At 39.8% G+C, this 22,580-nt stretch overlaps 1 protein-coding gene across 1 annotated transcript in view; it reads left to right on the forward strand.

The window, feature by feature from the left end:
- The window catches only part of LOC126162792 (ATP-dependent DNA/RNA helicase DHX36-like), a 254,109-nt gene that overhangs the window by 6,168 nt on the left and 225,361 nt on the right, over positions 1–22,580 (forward strand). The window contains exon 2 of the mRNA XM_049919511.1: positions 19,796–19,912. Within this exon, the coding sequence (XP_049775468.1) occupies positions 19,796–19,912 (117 nt within the window). The remainder of the gene's footprint in view (positions 1–19,795; positions 19,913–22,580) is intronic.

Consider the following 22,580-nt stretch of genomic DNA (forward strand, 5'->3'; position numbering starts at 1 on the left):
CGGCGAAAGGCAGTCCCTTGGTGGTCACCGGAAATAGCTGAAATAATTAAGGAGCGTTGGAGAGCTCTACAGCGGCATAAGCTTCACCCTTCCTAGGAGCACCTCATAGCCTTGAAATGCCTCCGTTTTTGTGCACGTCCTTTGTCCCTTTGTGTTCTCCACTCTAATGCTTTTAGGCTGGATGTGTAAATGTGTCACAGAGTGGCTGGCTTTTCCTTTTTATTCTCGTGGTCAGCCAGCCACGGTCATTTGCTCTTATGTTTTTATTCCTTCTACCTGTTTCTTGCTTCTCTCTGTGGTTTTCTTTTCCTGTTTTGTCCATAGTAGTGTTGGTTGTCCTTCTGTCATTCTTCTGGTTCTTCCATTCTCCTGTTATTTTGCTGTACATCTCCTTTCTTTTCTTCTTTGCCTTGTGTAATTATTTTACCAGGAACAAGGGACCAATAACCTCGCAGTTTGGTCCCTTCCTTCCTCCCCCTCCTTTAAACCAACCAGTCAACCAACCAATAGCTTCCACTCTCACAGGCATGTGTTCAATAAGGTGCTGGGAGGTTTCTTGGTGAATAGCTGCCCATTCTTGACTGAGTGTTGCACCGAGGAGAGATACCGATGTCGATCGGTGAGGCCTGGCACGAAGTCGGCATTCCAAAACATCCCAAGGGATGGTATTGTTGTGTAACCACTACGCCACAGGCCGTGCGTTATGAACAGGTGCTCGATCGTGTTGAAAGATGCAGTTGCCATCCCCGAATTGCTCTTCAGCAGTGGGAAGCAAGAAGGTGCTTAAAACATAAATGTAGGCCTATGCTGTGATAGTGCCACGCAAAACAAGAAGTCGTGCAAGCCCCCTCCATGAAAAACACGACCACATCATAACACCACCGCCTCTGAATTTTACTGTCGGCACTACACATGCTGGCAGATGATGTTCACCGGGCATTCGCCTTACCCGTACCATGCCATCGGATCGCCACATTGTGTACCGTGTTACGTCCCTCCACACAATGTTTTTCCACTATTCAATCATCCAATGTTTACACTTCTTACACCAAGCGAGGCGTTGTTTGTCATTTACTGGCTGGATGTGTGGCTTATGAACAGCTGCTCGACCATGGCATCCAAGTTTTCTCACCTCCCACCCAACTGTCATAGTACTTGCAGTGGATCCTGATGCAGTTTTTAATTCCTGTATGATGGTCTGGATAGATGTCTGCCCATTACACTTTACGAAACTCTTCAACTGTCGGCGGTCTCTGTCAGTCAACAGATGAGGTCAGCCTGTACGCTTTTGTGCTGTACATGTCCCTTCATGTTTGCACTTCACTGTCACATTGGAAACAGTGGACCTAGGGATTTTGCGTACAGACGTATGACACAAGTGACAGCCAGTCACCCGACCATGTTCGAAGTCCGTTATTTCTGCAGAACAACACGTTCTGCTCTCTCACTATGTCTAATGATTACTGAGGTCGCTGATGTGGAGAACCTGGCAGTAGGTGGCAGCACAATGCACCTAATATGAAAAACGTATGTTTTTGGTGGTGTCCGGATACTTTTGATCACACAGTGTATCTCCTAAGAGAAGTTGTAGAGTCAGTATTGCCCTGCATGTTCCTACGTTTCCCTGGAATCCAAACTGATCATCCCTGAGTTCGACTTCTACAAGTTTTTCCATTCCTCTGTAAGGAATTCGTGTTAGTATGTTGCAAATGTGACGTATTAAACTGGTAGTTCAGTAATTTTCATATATCAGCACTTGCTTTCTTTGGAATTGGAATTGTTATATTCTCCTTGAAGTATGAGGGTATTTGCCTTTCTCACACATCTTGCACGCCAGATGTATGGAAGAGTTTTGTCATGACTGGCTCTCCTATCGCTATCAGTCGCTCTGATGGAATATGTTCTATTCCTGGGCCTTGTTTTGACTTACATATTTCAGAGCTCTGTCAAATTCTTCTCGCAGTATCATCTCCCCCATCTCAACTTCCTTTGCATCCATTTCTATAATATTGCTTTAAAGTTCATCTCCCTTGTATAGAACTTCTATGCACTCCTTCCATCTTTCAGCTATCCGTCTTTGCTTAGCACTGGTTTTCCATCTGAGCTCGTGATATTCATAGAGCTGCTTCTATTTTCCTCCTCCTGAATTTTCCTGTAGGCACTTATCTACCTTTGCTCTAATGAAATTGCTTCTAAATCCTTAGATTTGTCCTCTTAGACATTCCTGCTTAGCCTTTTGCACTTCCTGTCAATCTGAATTTTTAAATGTTTGTATTTCTTTTCGCCTGCTTCATTGCTGAATTTTTATACTTTCTCCTTTCATCAGTTAAATTCAATATCTCTTGTATTATTCAATGATTTCCATTAGGCCTTATCATTTTGTACCTATTTGATCCTCTGCTGCCTTCATTATTTCATCTCTTAAAGCTACCCACTTGCCTTATGTTCCCTCTGAAGCTCTTGGCGGCCTCTGGTTGTTTCAACTTATCCGAGTCACGTCTTCTTAATTTCCTACCTGTTTCCAATTTCTTCAGTTGTACTCTACAGTTCATGAGAAATAATTTGTTGTCAGAGTCCACATCTGCCCCTAAAAATGTCTTACAATTTAAAATCTACTTCCATTATATAATCAAACTAAAACCTTCCGGTGTTTCCAGGTCTCTTTTGTGTTCACAGCCAGCTTTTATAATTCTTAAACAAAATGTTAGCAGTGATCAAATTATGCTCTGTGCAGGATTCTACCTTTCATTCCCATCCCTAAGTCCATATTCACATACTATTTTTCCTTCTCTCTACCATCTGGTGAGCAAGATGTACGAGACAGGTGAAATACCCTCAGACTTCAAGAAGAATGTAATAATTCCAATCCCAAAGATAGCAGGTTTCGACAGATGTGAAAATTACCAAAATATCAGTGTAATAAGTCACAGCTGCAAAATACTAACGCGAATTCTTTACAGACAAATGGAAAAACTGGTAGAAGCCGACCTCGGGGAAGATCAGTTTGGATTCCGTAGAAATGTGAGGCAATACTGACCCTACGACTTATCTTAGAAGAAAGATTAAGGAAAGGCAAACATACGTTTCTAGCATTTGTAGGCTTAGAGAAAGCTTTTGACAATGTTGACTGGAATTCTCTCTTTCAAATTCTAAAGGTGGCAGGGGTAAAAAGACAGGAAGCGAAAGGCTATTTGAGAAGAAATAAAAACTTTGAGGTTCGCCGCTGACATTGTAATTCTGTCAGAGACAGCAAAGGACTTTGAAGAGCAGTTGAACGGAATGGATAGTGTCTTGAAGGGAGGATATAAGATGTACATCAACAAAAGCACAACGAGGATAATGGAGTGTAGTTGAATTAAGTTGGGCGATGCTGAGGGAATTAGATTAGGAAATGAGACACTTAAAGTAGTAAAGGAGTTTTGCTATTTGGGGAGCAAAATAACTGATGATGGTCAAAGTAGAGAGGATATAAAATGTAGACTGGCAATGGCAAGGAAAGCATTTCTGAAGAATAGAAATTTGTTAACATCGAGCATAGATTTAAGTGTCAGGAAGTCATTTCTGGAAGTATTTGTATGGAGTGTAGCCATGTATGGAAGTGAAACATGGACAATAAATAGTTTGGACAAGAAGAGAATAGAAGCTTTCGAAATGTCGTGCTACAGAAGAATGTTGAAGATTAGGTGGGTAGATCACGTAACTAATGAGGAGGTATTGAATAGGATTGGGGAGAAGAGAAGTTTGTGGCCCAACTTGACTAGAAGAAGGGATCGGTTGGTAGGACATGTTCTGAGACATCGACGGATCACCAATTTAGTATTGGAGGGTAGCGTGGAGGGTAAAATCGTAGAGGGAGACCAAGAGATGAATACACTAAGCAGATTCAGAAAGATGTAGGTTGCAGTAAGTACTGGGAGATGAAGGAGCTTGCACAGGGTAGATTAGCATGGAGAGCTGCATCAAACCAGTCTGAGGACTGAAGACCACAACAACAACAACAACAACATTTTTCCTTCTCTTCCTTTTCCTAGTATCAAAATCCAGTTCCCAATCACAGTGAAATTTTCGTCGTCTTTAACTATCTGAATAATTTCTTTTAACTCATTATACATTTCTTCAATCCCTTCACCACCTGTGGAGCTAATTGGCATATAAACTTGTACTATGGTCGTAGATGTGAGCTTCATCTCTATCTTGCTGTGGTAATGCATTCACTAAGCTGTTCATAATAGCTTACCATGTTCCTATTTTCTTATTCATTAGCACTTTTTCTCCTGCCACCAAACTTCACTAATTCCCACTATATCTAACTTTAATCGATCCATTTCCCTTTTTAAATTTTCTAACCTATCTGCCTGATTAAGGGATCTAACATTCCATGCTCTGAAGTATAGTGCCAGTTTTGTTTCTGCTGATGATGACATCTTCCTGAGTAGTTGTTGCTCAGATATCCGAATGGGGGACTATTTTACCTCTGGAATATTTTACCCAAGAGGACACCATGATCATTCAGTTTTACAGTAGAGCTGCATGCACTCGGGGAAAAATTACAACTATAGTTTCTCCTTGCTTTCAACCATTTGCAGTATTAGCTCAGCAAGGCCGTTTTGGTTGATGTTTCAAGGCTAGATGTGTCAATCAGCTAGAGTGTTGCCTCGGCAACTACTGAAACAGCTTCTGTCCCTCATGAGGAATGACATGTTTGTCTGGCGTCTCTACAGATGCCTCTCCTTTGTGGTTGCACCTATGGTATGGTTACTGGTATCACTGAGGCACAAAAGTCACCCGACCAATGAGAAGGCCCATGGTTCATATATGCACTAAAAGGTGAAGTGACAGCAGATATTAACATTACATCACTGGTCAAAGCCAATGACTCAAATCGGACATTCCTGTTGACCCCTCTGAGTCTTACAGCTCTGGACAAAGCATAGGAACGGACCATAACCAATGAACTTGGGGAATCACCAGCAGTTAAAATATCCATTTGTGAAAACTTTCATTGTAAAATAAGTTTGTTTTGAAAAGAATCATTTATGCAGAATAATGACCAGATAACATCATAGTAATTGTCAGTGCAAAAAAGATAAGTAATGTGGGCAATTGCAAGCATGGTTTTGTTGTGAAGGCTCTGTTAAGTGCAGAAACCGGGTTTAAATTCTAACCTGCCACACTACATTAATCTGCTAAGAACTCTCACATTATCGTCCGTCACTGAGCAGAAGGCTATATTTAATCTGGACTGTATAAACTGATTTACTATGCTACGAATTCTAAACAGTTTCAAACTTAAATGGACTGGGCAGGCCAAATGTTAAATTGTGATATGCAATGTTGAGTAAAAATGAGTGATACCTGTGGAGAGAACATTATATTGAGTACAGAAAGCTGCATAAAACACGAAACTGATCACAATGAAATATTTCCGGTGAACCTAATACTATCTAAAGGACAATTAATGAGTGGTGGTGGTATATTCATCACAGGAAACAAGAAACTCAAATTAGCTGAGAGATAAACTGAAGATGCTTGCGAGATTGTGTGGCCAAGAATCTACATGAAGGGTAGACATAAACTTGTCATTGATTGTATTGACCACTAGTCTCATCCCCAGATATAACTGAAAGTTAAACACCTCTCCAGTCACCCTGTTGTGACTGATCTGGCCTTCTAAGGCCAGCCAGCACAGCCTTTTGGTGCTGATAGTGCCAATGGCTGAAAGCAAAAGGAAGCTACAGCTGTTACTTTTTGTGAAGAAATGCAGCTCTACTGTCTGGTTAAGTGATGTGATCCTATTGATAAAATATTCTGGAGATAAAATAGTTCTCCATTTGGATCTATGAGTTGGGATTACTTAGAATGGTGTCTTGACCAGGAAGAATAAAACTGGCATTCAACGCATTGGAGTGTGGAATGTCAGATCCATTAATCAAATACTTTTGGATTAAAGGAGACCACGCTTCAAAAAGTAGAAGTAAGTTGTCAATAGGCACATATAAAAGAAAGGAAAACTTGCTAGTTTTCTGAGTAATCCGTTTTTGAGCTACAGTAAAATACACACAGAAAACATATACTCAAATTTCGCCAGCCAGCAATGTTTAGGATGTAGGGGCATAGGCGCTTTGTGTGCATGTGTGTGTAGTATTAGGCTGAAAGCTGACAAGTTTCCTTTCTTGTTTTGTGTATATATCAGTGATTCAAATGTTTGTGTTTTTCAGTGAGTGGCCTTCTTTAATCCAAAAGTATTTACATTCTACCAAAACTTTCATACAGTAGATCCCTTAATCAGCTAAGTAGGTCAGAAGATTTAAAAAGGGAAACAGATAGATTATATTTACTTATGATGATGGGAATTAGTGATATTCAGTGGTAGGATGTACAGGTTTTTGGTTGGGAGTACAGGGTTATAAATACAAAACTATATAGAGTTAGCACTGGAGTAGGTTTAATAATGAATAAGAAAATAGGAATCTGAGTGAGCTGCTATGAGCAGCATAGTGAATGCATTATCATAGCCAAGACAGACCAAAGCCAACAACCACCATAGTAGTACAAGTTTATAATGTAACTATGTTTGCAGATGAAGATGAGATGTAAATAATATATGATGAAGCAAAAGAAATTATTCAGATAGTTAAGCAAGAGGAAAATTTACTTGTAATAGCAGACTGGAATTTGGTAGTAAGAAGTACGAAAGAAGGAAAAATAATTGGTGATTATGGGCTGGCAAAAAGGAATGAAAGGAGGAAGTCACATAGTAGAATTTTGCACAGAGAATAATTTAATCATCAGCAACACTGGTTTAAAAATCATGAAAGGAGGTCATATGTGTGGAAGAGACCTGGAGACACTGGAAGATTTAAGATTGATTATACAGTACTAAGATAAGGATTTAGGAACCATATTTTAAACTGTAAGACATTTTCAGGGTCAGATGTGGACTCAGACCACAATTTATTGGTTATGAACTGTAGATTAAAAATGAACAATTTAGAGAGAGGTAGGAAATCAAAGACTGGGATCTTGATAGGTTAAAAGAACCAAAGTTTGTTGGCAGTTTCAAGGGGAACTTCAGACAACGGATGTCTGATGCAGGATAAATTAATACATTATAAGTCGGGTGAACAGCTTTAAGAAATGAAATAGTGAAGGCAGCACAGGATCAAATAGGTCAAAAGATAAGGCCTAGTAGAAATCTTTGGATGTCACCAGCAATATCCAATTTAATTGATGGTAGGTGAAAATATAAAAATGCAGTAGATGAAGTAGGCGAGAGGGAATACAAACATCAAAGAAATAAGACGGAAAGAAACAGCAAAATGTCTAAGTAGGAATGGCTAGAGGACAAATATAAGTCTATAGAAGTATGTGTAACTGGGGTAAGGGTAGATACTATCCATGGGCCTGTGGAGGAAAGAGAAATAGCTGTATTAATATCAAGAGCAGAGATGGCAAAGGTAGAAGGAATATATAGATAGGCTGTACAAGGGAAATTCAAAGACAGTATTATATTAAGGGAAGAGGAAGTAGATGAAGATAAGATGGGAGATAAAATACTGCAAGGAGAATTTGAAAGAGCACTGGCCTCTGGAGTACATGATATTCCCTCTGAATTGCTGATATCGTTGGGAGAACCAGCCACGACGAAACTATTTCACATGATATGCAAAATAAATGACAAAGGAGGGAAAAACCCTTAGACTTAAGGAAGAATTTAACAATTCCAATCATAAAGAAAGCAGGTGCTGGTAGTTGTGAATATTACTGAACTGTCCGTTTAATAAGTCATTGTTTACAGAAGTACAATATTGCTGTGCCGGTGTTGTACCGTAGTTTGACGCAATATTCCTTTGGACATGCACGCATGCAATAATATATTTATCCACTGACACCAGGCAAGTGACTTTCAATTAGAATGTCTCCCTTGTATGAGAATAAATAATGAATGTATAAGTACAGGTTGTAGACACGTGGTTGACAACATGTGGAAGTTTGGGTCTGGCCATTAGTCGTGTTCGGAAAGCCCAAGAGTATGGTGACTGCTTGCGACAAGTGAGAAACTTGGGTTAGATCCCAGTTCAGCACAGATTTTCATTGTCGTCATTCCATTTTACAGCTGATGGTTGTCCATATTTGCAACTGTGAATACATTTCATGTACTTATAAAAGAATGGAAAAACTAGTTGAAATCGACCTTGGGGGAGATCAGTTTGGCTTCCGGAGGAATGTTGGAACACAGAAGTTTAGCAAAAGGTTAACCTGCATTTGTATCTGTATTTAGAAAAAACTTCTGACAATGTTGAATGGAACACACTCTGAAATTCTGAAGATAGCAGAGATAAAATACAGAGAGTGTAAGTTTGCATACAGTTTGTACAGATTTAGACTGCAGTTATAAGAGTCAAAGGGCATGAACAGGTAGCAGTGGTTGACAGGGCAGCAAGACAGGGTTGTAACCTATCCCTGATGTTGTCCAAGCTGCACGTTGAGCAAGCAATAAAGGAAACCAAAGGAAATTTTGGAGAAGGAATTAAAATTCAGGGAGAAGACATAAAAACTGTAAGATTTTCCGATGACATAGTTCTGTCAGAGATGGCGAAGGACTTTGGAGAGTATTTGAGTGGAGTGGGTAGAAGAGGAGGATATAAGATGAAGAACAACAAAAGTGAAACAAGGTAATGGAATGTATTAAAATTAAATCAGCAATTCTCAGGGAATTAGATTAAGGAATGAGGCACTGTAGATAAGTTTTGCTATTTGCAGAGTAAAATAACTGATGATGGCTGAAGTATAGGGGATATAAAATGCAGACAGGCAATGGCAAAAGGCGTTTCTGAAGAAGGATGTCAGTGACAAACAGTGGCGTAAAAGAGGAATGTCTGTGTGTAACATGTCAGTGAAACAGCAGACTGGCCAGATGAATGCCTGTCAGCAGGTGCATTACTGCTGATAAACTACTGTAGAATTCATCATGAGCCACGGACCTGCATACCAGGTGTACCGGTAGGAAATGAGCGTTTTTTTGTGAAAATGAAACACTAATTTTGAATTGAAAAGTAAAAAATTTTATTCAAAGTACTGACCATTGCTTTCTATACATTTTGACCACCTTTCTGGCTATTTGTGGACACCATGCCAATAGAAATGTTCGTCTTTTGAAGCAAACCAATCAGACACCCAATTTTCGACTTCTTTGTAGGAATCGAAGTATTCCTCAGCCAATACGTGTCCCATTGATGAAAACAAATGTTAGTCGGAAGGGGCCAAGTCTGGTGAATACGGCGGGTGAGGTAGCAACTCCCAGCCAGGTGTTTTGATTGTATCCTGAACCAGTTTTCCTTTATGTGCAGATGCATTGTCGTGTAAAAACATTACTTTGCTATATCTTCTGGCCCATTCTGGTCTTTTTTCGATCAATGCATAGTTCAAATTGATCATTTGTTGTCTGTAGCGATTAGTATTCACAGTTTCACCGGGTTTTAGAAGCTCATGATATGCCACACCTTCCTGATCCCACCAAACACAGAGCATTGACTTCTTGTCTAATTGATCTGGTTTTGCAGTCAATGTTGATGGTTGTCCCGGATTAACCCATGATTTTTCCCATTTAGGATTCTTAAAATAAATCCATTTTTCATCGCCAGTAACAATTCGATGCAAAATTGATTTTCTTTCATGTCTTTGAAGCAAAATTTGACAAATGGTTTTTCGGTTTTCCATATATCTTTCATTCAATTCATGTGGCGCACATTTTCCACGCTTTTGGATCTTTCCCATAGCTTTCAAATGATCGAAATTGTTTGTAGTGCAACATTTAGCATTGCTGCCATTTGCTTCTGACTCAAAGAATCATCTTCATCCAATATTGCTTGCAATTCGGCATCTTCGAACTTTTTTGGTGGTCTTCCACGTTCTTCATTTCTTACATCAAAATCATGATTTCTGAACCATTGGAACCATCTTTTGCATGTTGCTTCTGATAGAGCATGATCACCATATGCCTCGACAAGCATTTGATACGACTCTGCAGCACTTTTTTTCAAATGAAAACAAAAAATTAATGCTTTTTGCAAATCATCACTTTCTGGTACAAAATTCAACATTGTTAATGTTATGTGTCGACAGAAGTGCCGACACAGTGTTATTTTGAGGGGGCCGATATGCACGCTATAAGCTCACCCAGAATATCGTGAAGTCTGAAACAGGATGCTCAATGAATGCTAATAAGAAAAGTACGTTGCTTTGGGAATACTTAACTTTAATCCATCCTTTTGGTATACATCGTTTATGGTGAATACAAGTAAGACTCTCTCCAGATATGGTTAACTGCGCCTTGCTAGGTCGTAGCTATGGACTTAGCTGAAGGCTATTCTAACTGTCTCTCGGCAAATGAGAGGAAGGCTTCGTACGTCTAGCCGCTAGCAATGTCGTCCGTACAACTGGGGCGAGTGCTAGTCCGTCTTTCTAGACCTGCCATGTGGTGGCGCTAGGTCTGCAAGTACTGACAGTGGCGACACGCGGGTCCGACATGTACTAATGGACCGCGGCCGATTTAAGCTACCACCTAGCAAGTGTGGTGTCTGGCGGTGACACCACAGTTAACACGATGAAAACATATGATGTTGTTTGTTCCATGACTTGATGTATACTAAACATCTTTGACAGATGTCATACCAACCAAACAAAAAAGAATTAAGGCTCGTTCACAACAAATGTTCCCTATCGACACATTTGTATCTTAACACTCATTTCATACCGGTACACCTGGTACAATATTATCCACAATAGCCCTGGCTGTAGGAAGGTGTGTAACCAATGGGTACCATGTAATTGTCTGGTAGCCACAAGTGCAAAAAACAAGCAATGTCTTGGGAGCACTGTAGATTTACTCTGACTGTGAAGTTTACTGTAGGTTAATTCTTATTCTTAGCTTTCTGGTCATTGTAAGAATGAGCCTGAGACTGCCAGCCAGAAAACACAAGAGCTTGTCTTGACTCATTACCATTGTCACCACACCTCCATGACCTCATTGTCATCTGAAACTTTCTAATCACCACAAACGTTCTTTGCAGTATCTAAGCACGTGAAAAATTGATGGTATCAAGTGCAGGATGTATGATGGATCTTTCAACACTTCAAATATCGGTTTGACTGGTTGCATCCTATGTACTCAATTGTTTGCTGGGTGTATTCCAGTCCGTCTTTTCCTAAAGTTTTTACTCTCTACTGCTCCTTTTCTACCATGGGAGTAATTCTCTGATGTCGTAATGCATATCCTGTAATTCTTTGCCTGGTCCTTGTCAGTGTTTTCTGTATGTTCCTTCCTTCATCAATTCTGCGGAGAACCACCTAATCCTTACCAGTCAACATAATCTTCAATATCCTTCTATAGCACCACATCTCAAACACGTTGATTCTCTTCTTTCCCAGTTTTCCCACAGTCTGTCGGTCACTGCCATACGATGTGTAATATGCAGCTCCTCTGGCTGCAACATAACTCCTCCTGTTCAGCTTTGTGTTTTCAGATATTCTTTTTGTTATATTTTTCACATAAAGTATCACTTATTATCAGTTAGGTGCTCAAATGGTTCAAATTGCTCTGAGAACTCTGGGGCTTAACATCTGAGGTCACCAGCCCCCTAGAACTTAGAACTACTGAAACCTAACTAACCTAAGGACATCACACACATCCATGCCCGAGGCAGGATTTGAACCTGCAACCATAGCGGTCACGCAGTTTCGGACGGAAGTGCGTAGTTAGGTGCTCACCTAAGTAATTTCGTCTCTGCTACTGTTTCATTTGTCACTTGTCTCGAAATAAATGGGAAAGCCAGGCCTAATTTGTGTTCTCCTCGTAGCCGTGAAACTGAACAGATGCAAACTGGTGCACTCTTTTCTGTGTACTGTATTTGTCAAATAAGTCGATGAGTCTTACAGTATGTTGGGTTTTACTACATTATTCGTTAAACCTCTTAATAATTTTATGTTTGATCAAGGAGGAGAAAGAGAATGTTAACAAAACACAGCCACAAGAGTTCTTCTGCCGGTCTCAGTAACAGTAATAGAAATAGCTGTAAGATAAATACTGTACTCCAAATGTACATTCTTGGCACTAGTAGACATCTTTTGGCCATGAATGCCATTTTTGCCTGTGTTAGTCTGTGTGTGTTTTGCGTCCTCCATGTTTCACCCATCCTGTATTATTTTGCTCTCAAGGTAACAGAATTTCTGCACTTTGTGTAGCTTCTCGATGTGTAGATTGAACAGTAGTAACAGAAGATTGCATCCCAGTCTTACGAATTTTTTAATCTTGGCACCTCATTATTGGTCTTCCATTCATATTGTTCCCTCTTGGTTTTTGTACACTTTGTATATTGCCTTGCTTCCCCTACAACTGACTACTATTTTTCTCAGAATTTCAAATATCTTGCACCATTTTACATTGTTGAACACTGTTTCTAGGTTGACAAATCCTATGAAGGAAGGTATCTTGACTTTTCTTAAGCCTTATTTCCAATACCAAGCTTGCCAGGACTGCCCCTGTGTTGCCTTTATCTTTCCAGCAGCCAAACTGATTGTCATCTAAAAGATCCTATTTTCTTTTCCGTTTTGTATATTATTCTTGTCAACAACTTGGGTGCATTAGCTGTTAAGCTGATAGTGCGATGGTTCTCACACTTATCTGCTCTTGCTTTCTGTGGGATTATGTGGGTGATATTTTTCTGAAAGTTTGATGCTGTGTCTCCTGTCTCACAGTTTCTACACAGCAACTTGAATAGTCTTTTGGTTGCCACTTCCCCCAATGATTTTAGAAATTCTGAATGAATTTTGTTCCATATTTAATTAAGTGATTGTTTTTTCATTTAATTAAGTGTACTGATTCTCTCCTTAGCTCATACAGAACAGTATATTGGTGTAGTTTTCTCTTGCCTTCAACATTGTTGCACTTTTTTTCATCAATCAATTTAAGTGTTTCTTCTGTTACCCAAGGTTTCTTTGCAGTCACTTTCTTTGTACCTACATTTATCTTCGCAACTCCTGTATTTTCCCATTTTAATTATGTTCATTTCTCTTCAATTGAGCTATGTATTATGGTATTTATCAGCACAGTATCTATAGTCTTACAAAACTTCAGATGTGTCTTATCATTACTGCTTTAACAAGCCACTTATTCCCACATTGATTCTCTTAGATGAGTCTTTTAAAGTTCAATTTACTCTTCTTCATTACTAAATTATGATCCAAGCCTACATCTGTTCCTAGATACAATTTACAATTCTGTATCTGCTTATGGAATCTTTGTCTGCTCATGATGTGATTCAGGCCTTTTCCAAGGATACCTCCTCCTCTTGTATTTTTTGAGCTATTACTAGCTGAATTTTTTTGTCGAGCTCAATTAACTTTTCTCCTCCCCCATTCCTACTACTAAGCCTATATTCTCCCATAACTTTAACTCTTCTATTCCTTTCCCTACTGCCATGTTCTATTTCCTTGTGATTATTAAATTTTCAACTCTCTTTAGTTACTGTAATGCCTTTTCAATTCCCTCATAAACTTCCTCTCTGTCTCTTCACCTTCTTCATATAATGGTGACATACAATTAGAATTGTTGTTGTTGGATTGCTGTTGATTTTGGTGAGAATATCTATCGCTAAACTGTCCACATAATTCACTCTTTGCCCTGGCTTGCTATTCATAATGAATTCTGCTCCCATTTTCTCATTTTCTGCTGCTGCTGCTGCTGATGCTGATATTACCATATATCTACATCTACATCTACATTTATACTCCGCAAGCCACCCAACGGTGTGTGGCGGAGGGCACTTTACGTGCCACTGTCATTACCTCCCTTTCCTGTTCCAGTCGCGTACGGTTCGCGGGAAGAACGACTGTGCGCGCCCTAATCTCTCTAATTTTACATTCATGATCTCCTCAGGAGGTGTAAATAGGGGGAAGCAATATATTCGATACCTCATCCAGAAACGCACCCTCTCGAAACCTGGCGAGCAAGCTACACCGCGATGCAGAGCGCCTCTCTTGCAGAGTCTGCCACTTGAGTTTGTTAAACATCTCCGTAACGCTATCACGGTTACCAAATAACCCTGTGACGAAACGTGCCGCTCTTCCTTGGATCTTCTCTATCTCCTCCGTCAACCCGATCTGGTACGGATCCCACAATGATGCGCAATACTCAAGTATAGGTCGAACGAGTGTTTTGTAAGCCACCTCCTTTGTTGATGGACTACATTTACTAAGGACTCTCCCAATGAATCTCAACCTGGTACCCGCCTTACCAACAATTAATTTTATATGATCATTCCACTTCAAATCGTTCCGCACGCATACTCCCAGATATTTTACAGAGGTAACTGCTACCAGTGTTGGATCCGCTATCATATAATCATACAATAAAGGATCCTTCTTTCTATGTATTCGCAATACATTACATTTGTCTATGTTAAGGGTCAGTTGCCACTCCCTGCACCAAGTGCCTATCCGCTGCAGATCTTCCTGCATTTCGCTACAATTTTCTAATGCTGCAACTTCTCTGTATATTACAGCATCATCCGCGAAAAGCTGCATGGAACTTCCGACACTATCTACTAGGTCATTTATATATATTGTGAAAAGCAATGGTCCCATAACACACCCCTGTGGCACGCCAGAGGTTGCTTTAACGTCTGTAGACGTCTCTCCGTTGATAACAACATGCTGTGTTCTGTTTGCTAAAAACTCTTCAATCCAGCCACACAGCTGGTCTGATATTCCGTAGGCTCTTACTTTGTTTATCAGGCGACAGTGCGGAACTGTATCGAACGCCTTCCGGAAGTCAAGGAAAATAGCATCTACCTGGGAGCCTGTATCTAATATTTTCTGGGTCTCATGAACAAATAAAGCGAGTTGGGTCTCACACGATCGCTGTTTCCGGAATCCATGTTGATTCCTACATAATAGATTCTGGGTTTCCAAAAACGACATGATACTCGAGCAAAAAACATGTTCTAAAATTCTACAACAGATCGACGTCAGAGACATAGGTCTACAGTTTTTCGCATCTGCTTGACGACCCTTCTTGAAGACTGGGACTACCTGTGCTCTTTTCCAATCATTTGGAACCTTCCGTTCCTCTAGAGACTTGCGGTACACGGCTGTTAGAAGGGGGGCAAGTTCTTTCGCGTACTCTGTGTAGAATCGAATTGGTGTCCCGTCAGGTCCAGTGGACTTTCCTCTGTTGAGTGATTCCAGTTGCTTTTCTATTCCTTGGACACTTTTTTCGATGTCAGCCATTTTTTCGTTTGTGCGAGGATTTAGAGAAGGAACTGCAGTGCAGTCTTCCTCTGTGAAACAGCTTTGGAAAAAGGTGTTTAGTATTTCAGCTTTACGCGTGTCATCCTCTGTTTCAATGCCTTCATCATCCCGGAGTGTCTGGATATGCTGTTTCGATCCACTTACTGATTTAACGTAAGACCAGAACTTCCTAGGATTTTCTGTCAAGTCGGTACATAGAATTTTACTTTCGAATTCACTGAACGCTTCACACATAGCCCTCCTTACGCTAACTTTGACGTCGTTTAGCTTCTGTTTGTCTGAGAGGTTTTTGGCTGCGTTTAAACTTGGAGTGAAGCTCTCTTTGCTTTCGCAGTAGTTTCCTAACTTTGTTGTTATACCACGGTGGGTTTTTCCCGTCCCTCACAGTTTTACTCGGCACTTACCTGTCTAAAACGCATTTTACAATTGCCCTGAACTTTTTCCATAAACACTCAACATTGTCAGAGTCGGAACAGAAATTTTCGTTTTGGTCTGTTAGGTAGTCTGAAATCTGCCTTCTATTACTCTTGCTAAACAGATAAACCTTCCTCCCTTTTTTTATATTCCTATTTACTTCCATATTCAGGGATGCTGCAACGGCCTTATGATCACTAATTCCCTGTTCTGCGCTTACAGAGTCGAAAAGTTCGGGTCTGTTTGTTATCAGTAGGTCCAAGATGTTATCTCCACGAGTCGGTTCTCTGTTTAATTGCTCGAGGTAATTTTCGGATAGTGCACTCAGTATAATGTCACTCGATGCTCTGTCCCTACCACCCGTCCTAAACATCTGAGTGTCCCAGTCTATATCTGGTAAATTGAAGTCTCCACCTAAGACTATAACATGCTGAGAAAATTTATGTGAAATGTAATCCAAATTTTCTCTCAGTTGTTCTGCCACTAATGCTGCTGAGTCGGGAGGTCGGTAAAAGGAGCCAATCATTAACGTAGCTCGGTTGTTGAGTGTAACCTCCACCCATAATAATTCACAGGAACTATCCACTTCTACTTCACTACAGGATAAACTACTACTAACAGTGACGAACACTCCACCACTGGTTGCATGCAATCTATCCTTTCTAAACACCGTCTGTACCTTTGTAAAAATTTCGGCAGAATTTATCTCTGGCTTCAGCCAGCTTTCTGTACCTGTAACGATTTCAGCTTCGGTGCTTTCTATCAGTGCTTGAAGTTCCCGTACTTTACCAATGCAGCTTCGACAGTTTACAATTACAATACCGATTGCTGCTTGGTCCCCGCATGTCCTGACTTTGCCCCGCACCCGTTGAGGCTGTTGCCCTTTCTGTACTTGCCCAAGGCCATCTAACCTAAAAAACCGCCCAGCCCACGCCACACAACCCCTGCTACCTGTGTAGCCGCTTGTTGCGTGTAGTGGACTCCTGACCTATCCAGCTGTCTTCTTCCAAACTGGAAAGAATGTTTCCCTTCACTGACCCCTATCATATCTAGACTGAGCCTTTGCATTTCCGTTTTCAGATTTTCTATCTTTCCAATCACATCCAAACATTTGACATTCCATGCTCAGACTCCTGTGATGCTACACTTTCATTGATTATTCAGTCTTTTTCTCATGGTCACCTCCCCTTGGCAGTCCCTGTGTGGAGAATCAAGCAGGGGACTAATCTCCAGTCTTTTGTCAATGGAGGGATCATCTTGACACTTTTCAATTGTTGGCCTCGTGTCCTACTGATACATATTATGTATATTTAATGCAGTGGTTCAGTTGCCTTCTGCATCCGTATACCATTGATCATTGCTGATTCTTCCACATTTTATGGGAAATTTCCCACCCCCTAAATCAAGTGGTTATCCTGAAAAACTATTTGCTCCTTTGGCCTTCTTGACAAAGCCATTGCAGAATGAGGGTGGCTCCTTATACCAGAAACCTGTGTGGCCACCGTTGCTGATGATTTTTATTCAAAACTTAAGCAGTGTCTGGGATCAAATCTTGGATGCAAAATGTTTTTGTCACTACTTCAGATGCCCACTCGAGGTGTATATAATTGTGAAAACATGCTTGATACCTTAGCAGCGAATAATCCTGAGCAAATAGGGTTCATCATGACGGATACAGAGATTATTTGATCACAAGGCCATTGTAGCAAGACGGAGTACCATAAACATCCAAACCCTCCAAAAATAAAATGTACCTATTTAAGAAAGTAGATAAAAATTCACTCAACACCTTCCCAAGAGACAGTCTCCACTCCTTACAATCTGTCTGGATTAAGTTCAAAGAAATAGTGTCAGTGGTGGTTGAGAGATGTTACTAAATAGAGAGATATGTATGAAATAAATTAAGATGAGATGGTACTGATCCCACATGGTACACAAGAGAGGTCAGAGCACTGTTGCAGAAATCATAAAAAAAAGCGTGACAGATTTAAAAGAATGAAAAATCTCCAAGACTGGTGATGTTTTACTGAAGCTCGAAGTGTAATGTGGACTTTAATGGGAGAAGCCTTTAATAGTTTCCATGATGGAACTGTCTTAAAATCGGGCAGAAAATCGAAAGAGATTCTGATTGTATATGAAGCACACCAGTGGCAAGAGAATCAGTACCTTCAGTGACATTACTACTGAAGCAGAGTTACTAAACATGGCTTCTCAAATTCTTTCACCAAAGAAGATGAAGTAAATGTTCCAGAATTTGAATCAAGAGCAGTTGTCAACTTGAGTAACTCATTGTAGTGAAGCAGCTTAAATCAATTAATAATGGAAAGTGTTCTAGTCCAGATTGTATACCAATTAGGTACACCCTTATCAATCTTACGCAGCCACTTTTTCAATGAAAGATCTGTACCTAAAGGCAGGAAGGTTAACAGGTCACACCAGTATTCAAGAAAGGAAGCTAGTAATCCACTAATTCGTATAAACTACCTAACGTCAATGTGAAGTAGCATTTTGGACTATATACTATGTTCAAACAATATGGATTACCTCGAAGAAAACAATCTATTGACAAATAGTCAGCACAGTTCCAGAAAATATCATCCTTGCGAAACACAAGCAACTCTATTCACATGAAGTAATATGTGCTATTGACAGCTGATGTCAAATTGATTCCATATCTCCGGATTTCTAGAAGACTTTTGACACTGTTCCTCACAAGTCACTTCTAAATCAATTTCTTGCCTACAGAGTATTGTCTCTGTTGTGCAACAGATTCATGATTTCCTGGCTGAATGGGAACACTTCGTAGTAACTGATGGAGCATGATCGAATAATGACATCTGGCTTTCCCCAAGAAAGTTTTATAGACTCTGCTGTTCCTAATTCGTATAAATGATTTAGGAGACTACCTGAGCAGCCTTCTTAGACTGTTTACTGTTGATGTCATTATTTACCATCATGTTAAGTCATGAGATGATTAAAAATTTTCTGCAAAATGATTTAGATAAGATCTCTCTATGTGCAATTGACTTTAAATAATGAAAAGTTGAAGTCATCCACATGAGCACTAAAAGGAATCCACTAAATTTCAGTCATATGATAAATCACACAAATATAATGCCATAAAATCAAATATATACTTAGGGATTACAGTTATGAATAACTTAAATTGAAATGATCAAATAGCTAAAGTTGTGGGGAAGCTAACCAAAGACAGTGATTCATTGTCAGAACAGTTAGAAAATGCAACAGGTGAACTAAAGAGACTATCTGCACTACATTTGTCTGTCATCTTCGGGAGTATTGCTGCATGGTGTGGGATCCATCGGAGACCAGAGGGCTTTCAAAAAGTTCAGACAAGGGTAGTTCATTTTGTATTATCATGTAAGATGGGGGGAAAGTGTCAGGGATATGGTACGTGAGTTAGGGATGGCATTCATTACAACGAAGGCATTTTTCATTGCAGGAGGATCTTTTCCCAAAATTTTAAACATAAATTTTCTCCTCTGAATTAAAAAAAGAAGTTTGCCCCTATCTACACATGGAGAATTATCATCATAAGAAGGTAAGAGAAATCAGAGCTTGCACAGAAAGATTAAAGTGTTGATTTTTCCCTAGTGCTGTTCGAGAATGGAGTAGTGGAGAAATAGCTTGAATGTGGTTCAATGAACCCTCTTCCAGACACCTAATTGTGAATTACAGAACAGTTACGTAGATACAGATACAGACAAGTTAAAGATGCTACCTCTAGACAGTGGATAATAGCTTCCTCAAGAGCATGAATATTGGCAAGAAAATCATAGGCATCATTGCTTTTCCTTTAATAACTAATATTATTGTTATGTGAATAATGCTTTGCCTGCATATTATTTTATTGTTTCCTTTTTTAGTTTCTTGTTATGTCATTCTCATCTGTACTCCATTTTGTAGACTGAAATTAAAACATTTGTTACAGGCGAACCTCAGTGCATATTTTTCTGTTTGGCGTTATTGAGTACATTAAGTTAATCTCCTTGGAACTTGAGTCATAGAGACTGATTTTTAAGTCCAGTATGCATTATTTTGTTTCTAACAGATTATAAAAATAATGGCAGAGGTGGTCCCAGCTATGAGAGACACAGTAATCGCTCTGAAGACCGACCTAGAGGAAGAGGAAGAGGACGCCCTCCAGGACTGCGTGGCAAAGAGATTGGTGAGTCCTATTGCTGCTGACTGAGTTTTCTCTGTTACCCCAGTATTCATATTAAACCTATCAGTCAGTATAAGTTTTGGAAGTGGGAGAGAGGTACTGACAGATTGGAACTGAAGTGTGCCTGGATGACTTGGTGGTTAGGAATGCTGCCTGCTAAAGTTGAGAGTCTGGGTTCCGTTTCTAGTTGCTGTGGATGTGTAAGCTGTCTAGCAGTTTCAATATATTATGTATCCTTGCATGCATTAGATTGGATGTGGCTTTGGCAAAATAGATCTCTCTAGATTTGAGCAAGGACATACTTCTGGTACACACTTAATGTGAGTAGCTGTGGCAATGACAACATAAAAAACTTGTTTTAAGACATCAACACCAGGATGTGGACAAAGAGGAAAGTACACTGGCAAAATCCCTGGCCTTTCTTCTCTTCGTTCAAACTATTTCGTTCAGTATAGCTAGAATCCTCTGAAAATCCCAGGTTATAGGAGTTTTCTGTCCAATTGAGGTTATAGACCTACAAGACTGGAATTTGCTATATATCCTACCATTGTGGTATAGCTTACATGGACTAGACATAGTAGCTTCACACCTTTGTAAAAATAAAGTTTTAACAAAATGTCAGTTTGGTTTCCAGAAGGGTTTTTCAATGGAAAATGCTATATATACTTTCACTAATGAAATGTTAAATGCTTTGAGTAACCGGAAGTCACCCATTAGGATTTTTTGTGATCTATCAAAGGCTTTTGATTGTGTAAATCATGGAATACTTCTAGATAAACTCAAGCACTGTGGTGTGAATGGGACAGTGCTCAAATGGTTTAAATCATACCTAACTGGAAGAGTGCAGAAAGTTGAAATAAACAGTTCACATAATATGCAAAAAACTGGTGATTTCTCAAACTGGGGAACAATCAAGAATGGGGTGCCGCAAGGTTTGGTCTTGGGTCCTCTGCTGTTCTTAATATATATTAATGACTTGCCATTCTATATTCACGAAGATGCAAAGCTGGTACTTTTTGCCGATGATACAAGTATATCTATCACACCAAACAGACAAGAATTAACTGGTGAAATTGTAAATGATGTTTTTCAGAAAATCATTAAGTGGTTCTCTGCAAATGGTCTCTCATTAAACTTTGACAAAACACAGTATATACAGTTCCACACAGGAAATGGAATGACACCATTAATAAATATAGACTTCGATCAGAAATCGGTAGCTAAGGTAGAGTATTCAAAATTTCTAGGTGTATGCATTGATGAGGGGTTGAACTGGAAAACACACACTGAGGATCTGCTGAAACGTTTGAGTTCAGCTACTTATGCTATTAGGGTCATTGCAAATTTCGGAGATATACATCTGAGTAAATTAGCTTACCACGCCTATTTTCATTCTCTGCTTTCGTATGGCATCATATTCTGGGGTAACTCATCATTGAGTAGAAGAGTATTCATTGCACAAAAGCGTGTAATCAGAATACTTGCTGGAGCTCATCCAAGATTATCCTGCAGGCAATTATTCAAAGAGCTAGAGATCTTCACTGTAGCCTCACAATACATATATTCACTCATGAAGTTTGTTATTAACAATCCGAACGAATTCAAAAGTAATAGCAGTGTACATGGCTACAACACTAGGAGAAAAGATGATTTAGAGACACACCAAATGACATAGGAAGCCTACAGTGATGAGTGCTTAAGCCGTACTCACTGTTTAAAAAATGGCCGGATGGAAGTTAAAGATGACCTTCGTTCAGGACCCCTTTGATGTCTGCTGACAGCTCTCATGTCAGGAATGTCACCGAAATTGTGCTTGCCAATTTAAGGCTGACTGACCAAGAGAGTGCAGAAGAAACTAACATTTCACTTGCATCATGTCATGAAATCCTGGTGCGGCATCTTGGAATGCATAGTGTTGCCGCCAAGTTTGTCCCGCACCTTGTGAGTCAAGATGAAAAAGACCTTCGCCTCACAATCTGTGAAGAGCTTTTGGATTGCACAGATGAGAGTGAGATGTTCCTTAAGACAATCATAACTGGTGATGAGGTGTGTGTCTACATTGAGACCAAGGTTCAGTCTCCACAATGGCTTGGCAAGGTTCTCCAAAACCAACAAAAGCTCATCAGGTCAGATCAGATTTGAAAGCTGATAGTTTTCTTTGACTTAGAAGGATTAGTTCATCATAAATTCATGCCACAGCAACAAACTGTTAATCGATGGAACTATCAGGACTTTTCGCGGCTCCTGCAAGAAAATGTGAGAAGGAAACGACGTGAAATGTGGCGAGACAAATCATGGCTCTTGCATCATGTTAACCCACCTGCACATTCATCACCGTTGGTGTGTCAACTGTTGCACAAAAAACAAAATCACTGTGCTACCTTATCCTCCATACTCTCCAGTCCTGGTCCCTGCGGACATTTTTTTATCTCCAAAGTTGAAAACACCATTGAAAGCATGAAGATTTGCAACGATAGACAAGATTAAAGAAAATTTGCAGATTGTACTTTGCATGATCCAGCAAGAGGCGTACCAAGGCTGCTTCTGGAAGTGGAAACAGCGTTGAGAGTGGAGTATCAATTGTGGAGGAGAGTATTTCGAAGGAAACCAAGCACAAAAAATAAAAGGTAATAGTAGAAAAATTTTGTGGGCAAAATTGTGAAATTTTTTT

Source organism: Schistocerca cancellata, chromosome 2 (genome assembly GCF_023864275.1).
Source record: "Schistocerca cancellata isolate TAMUIC-IGC-003103 chromosome 2, iqSchCanc2.1, whole genome shotgun sequence".
NCBI classification, from domain to species: domain Eukaryota; kingdom Metazoa; phylum Arthropoda; class Insecta; order Orthoptera; family Acrididae; genus Schistocerca; species Schistocerca cancellata.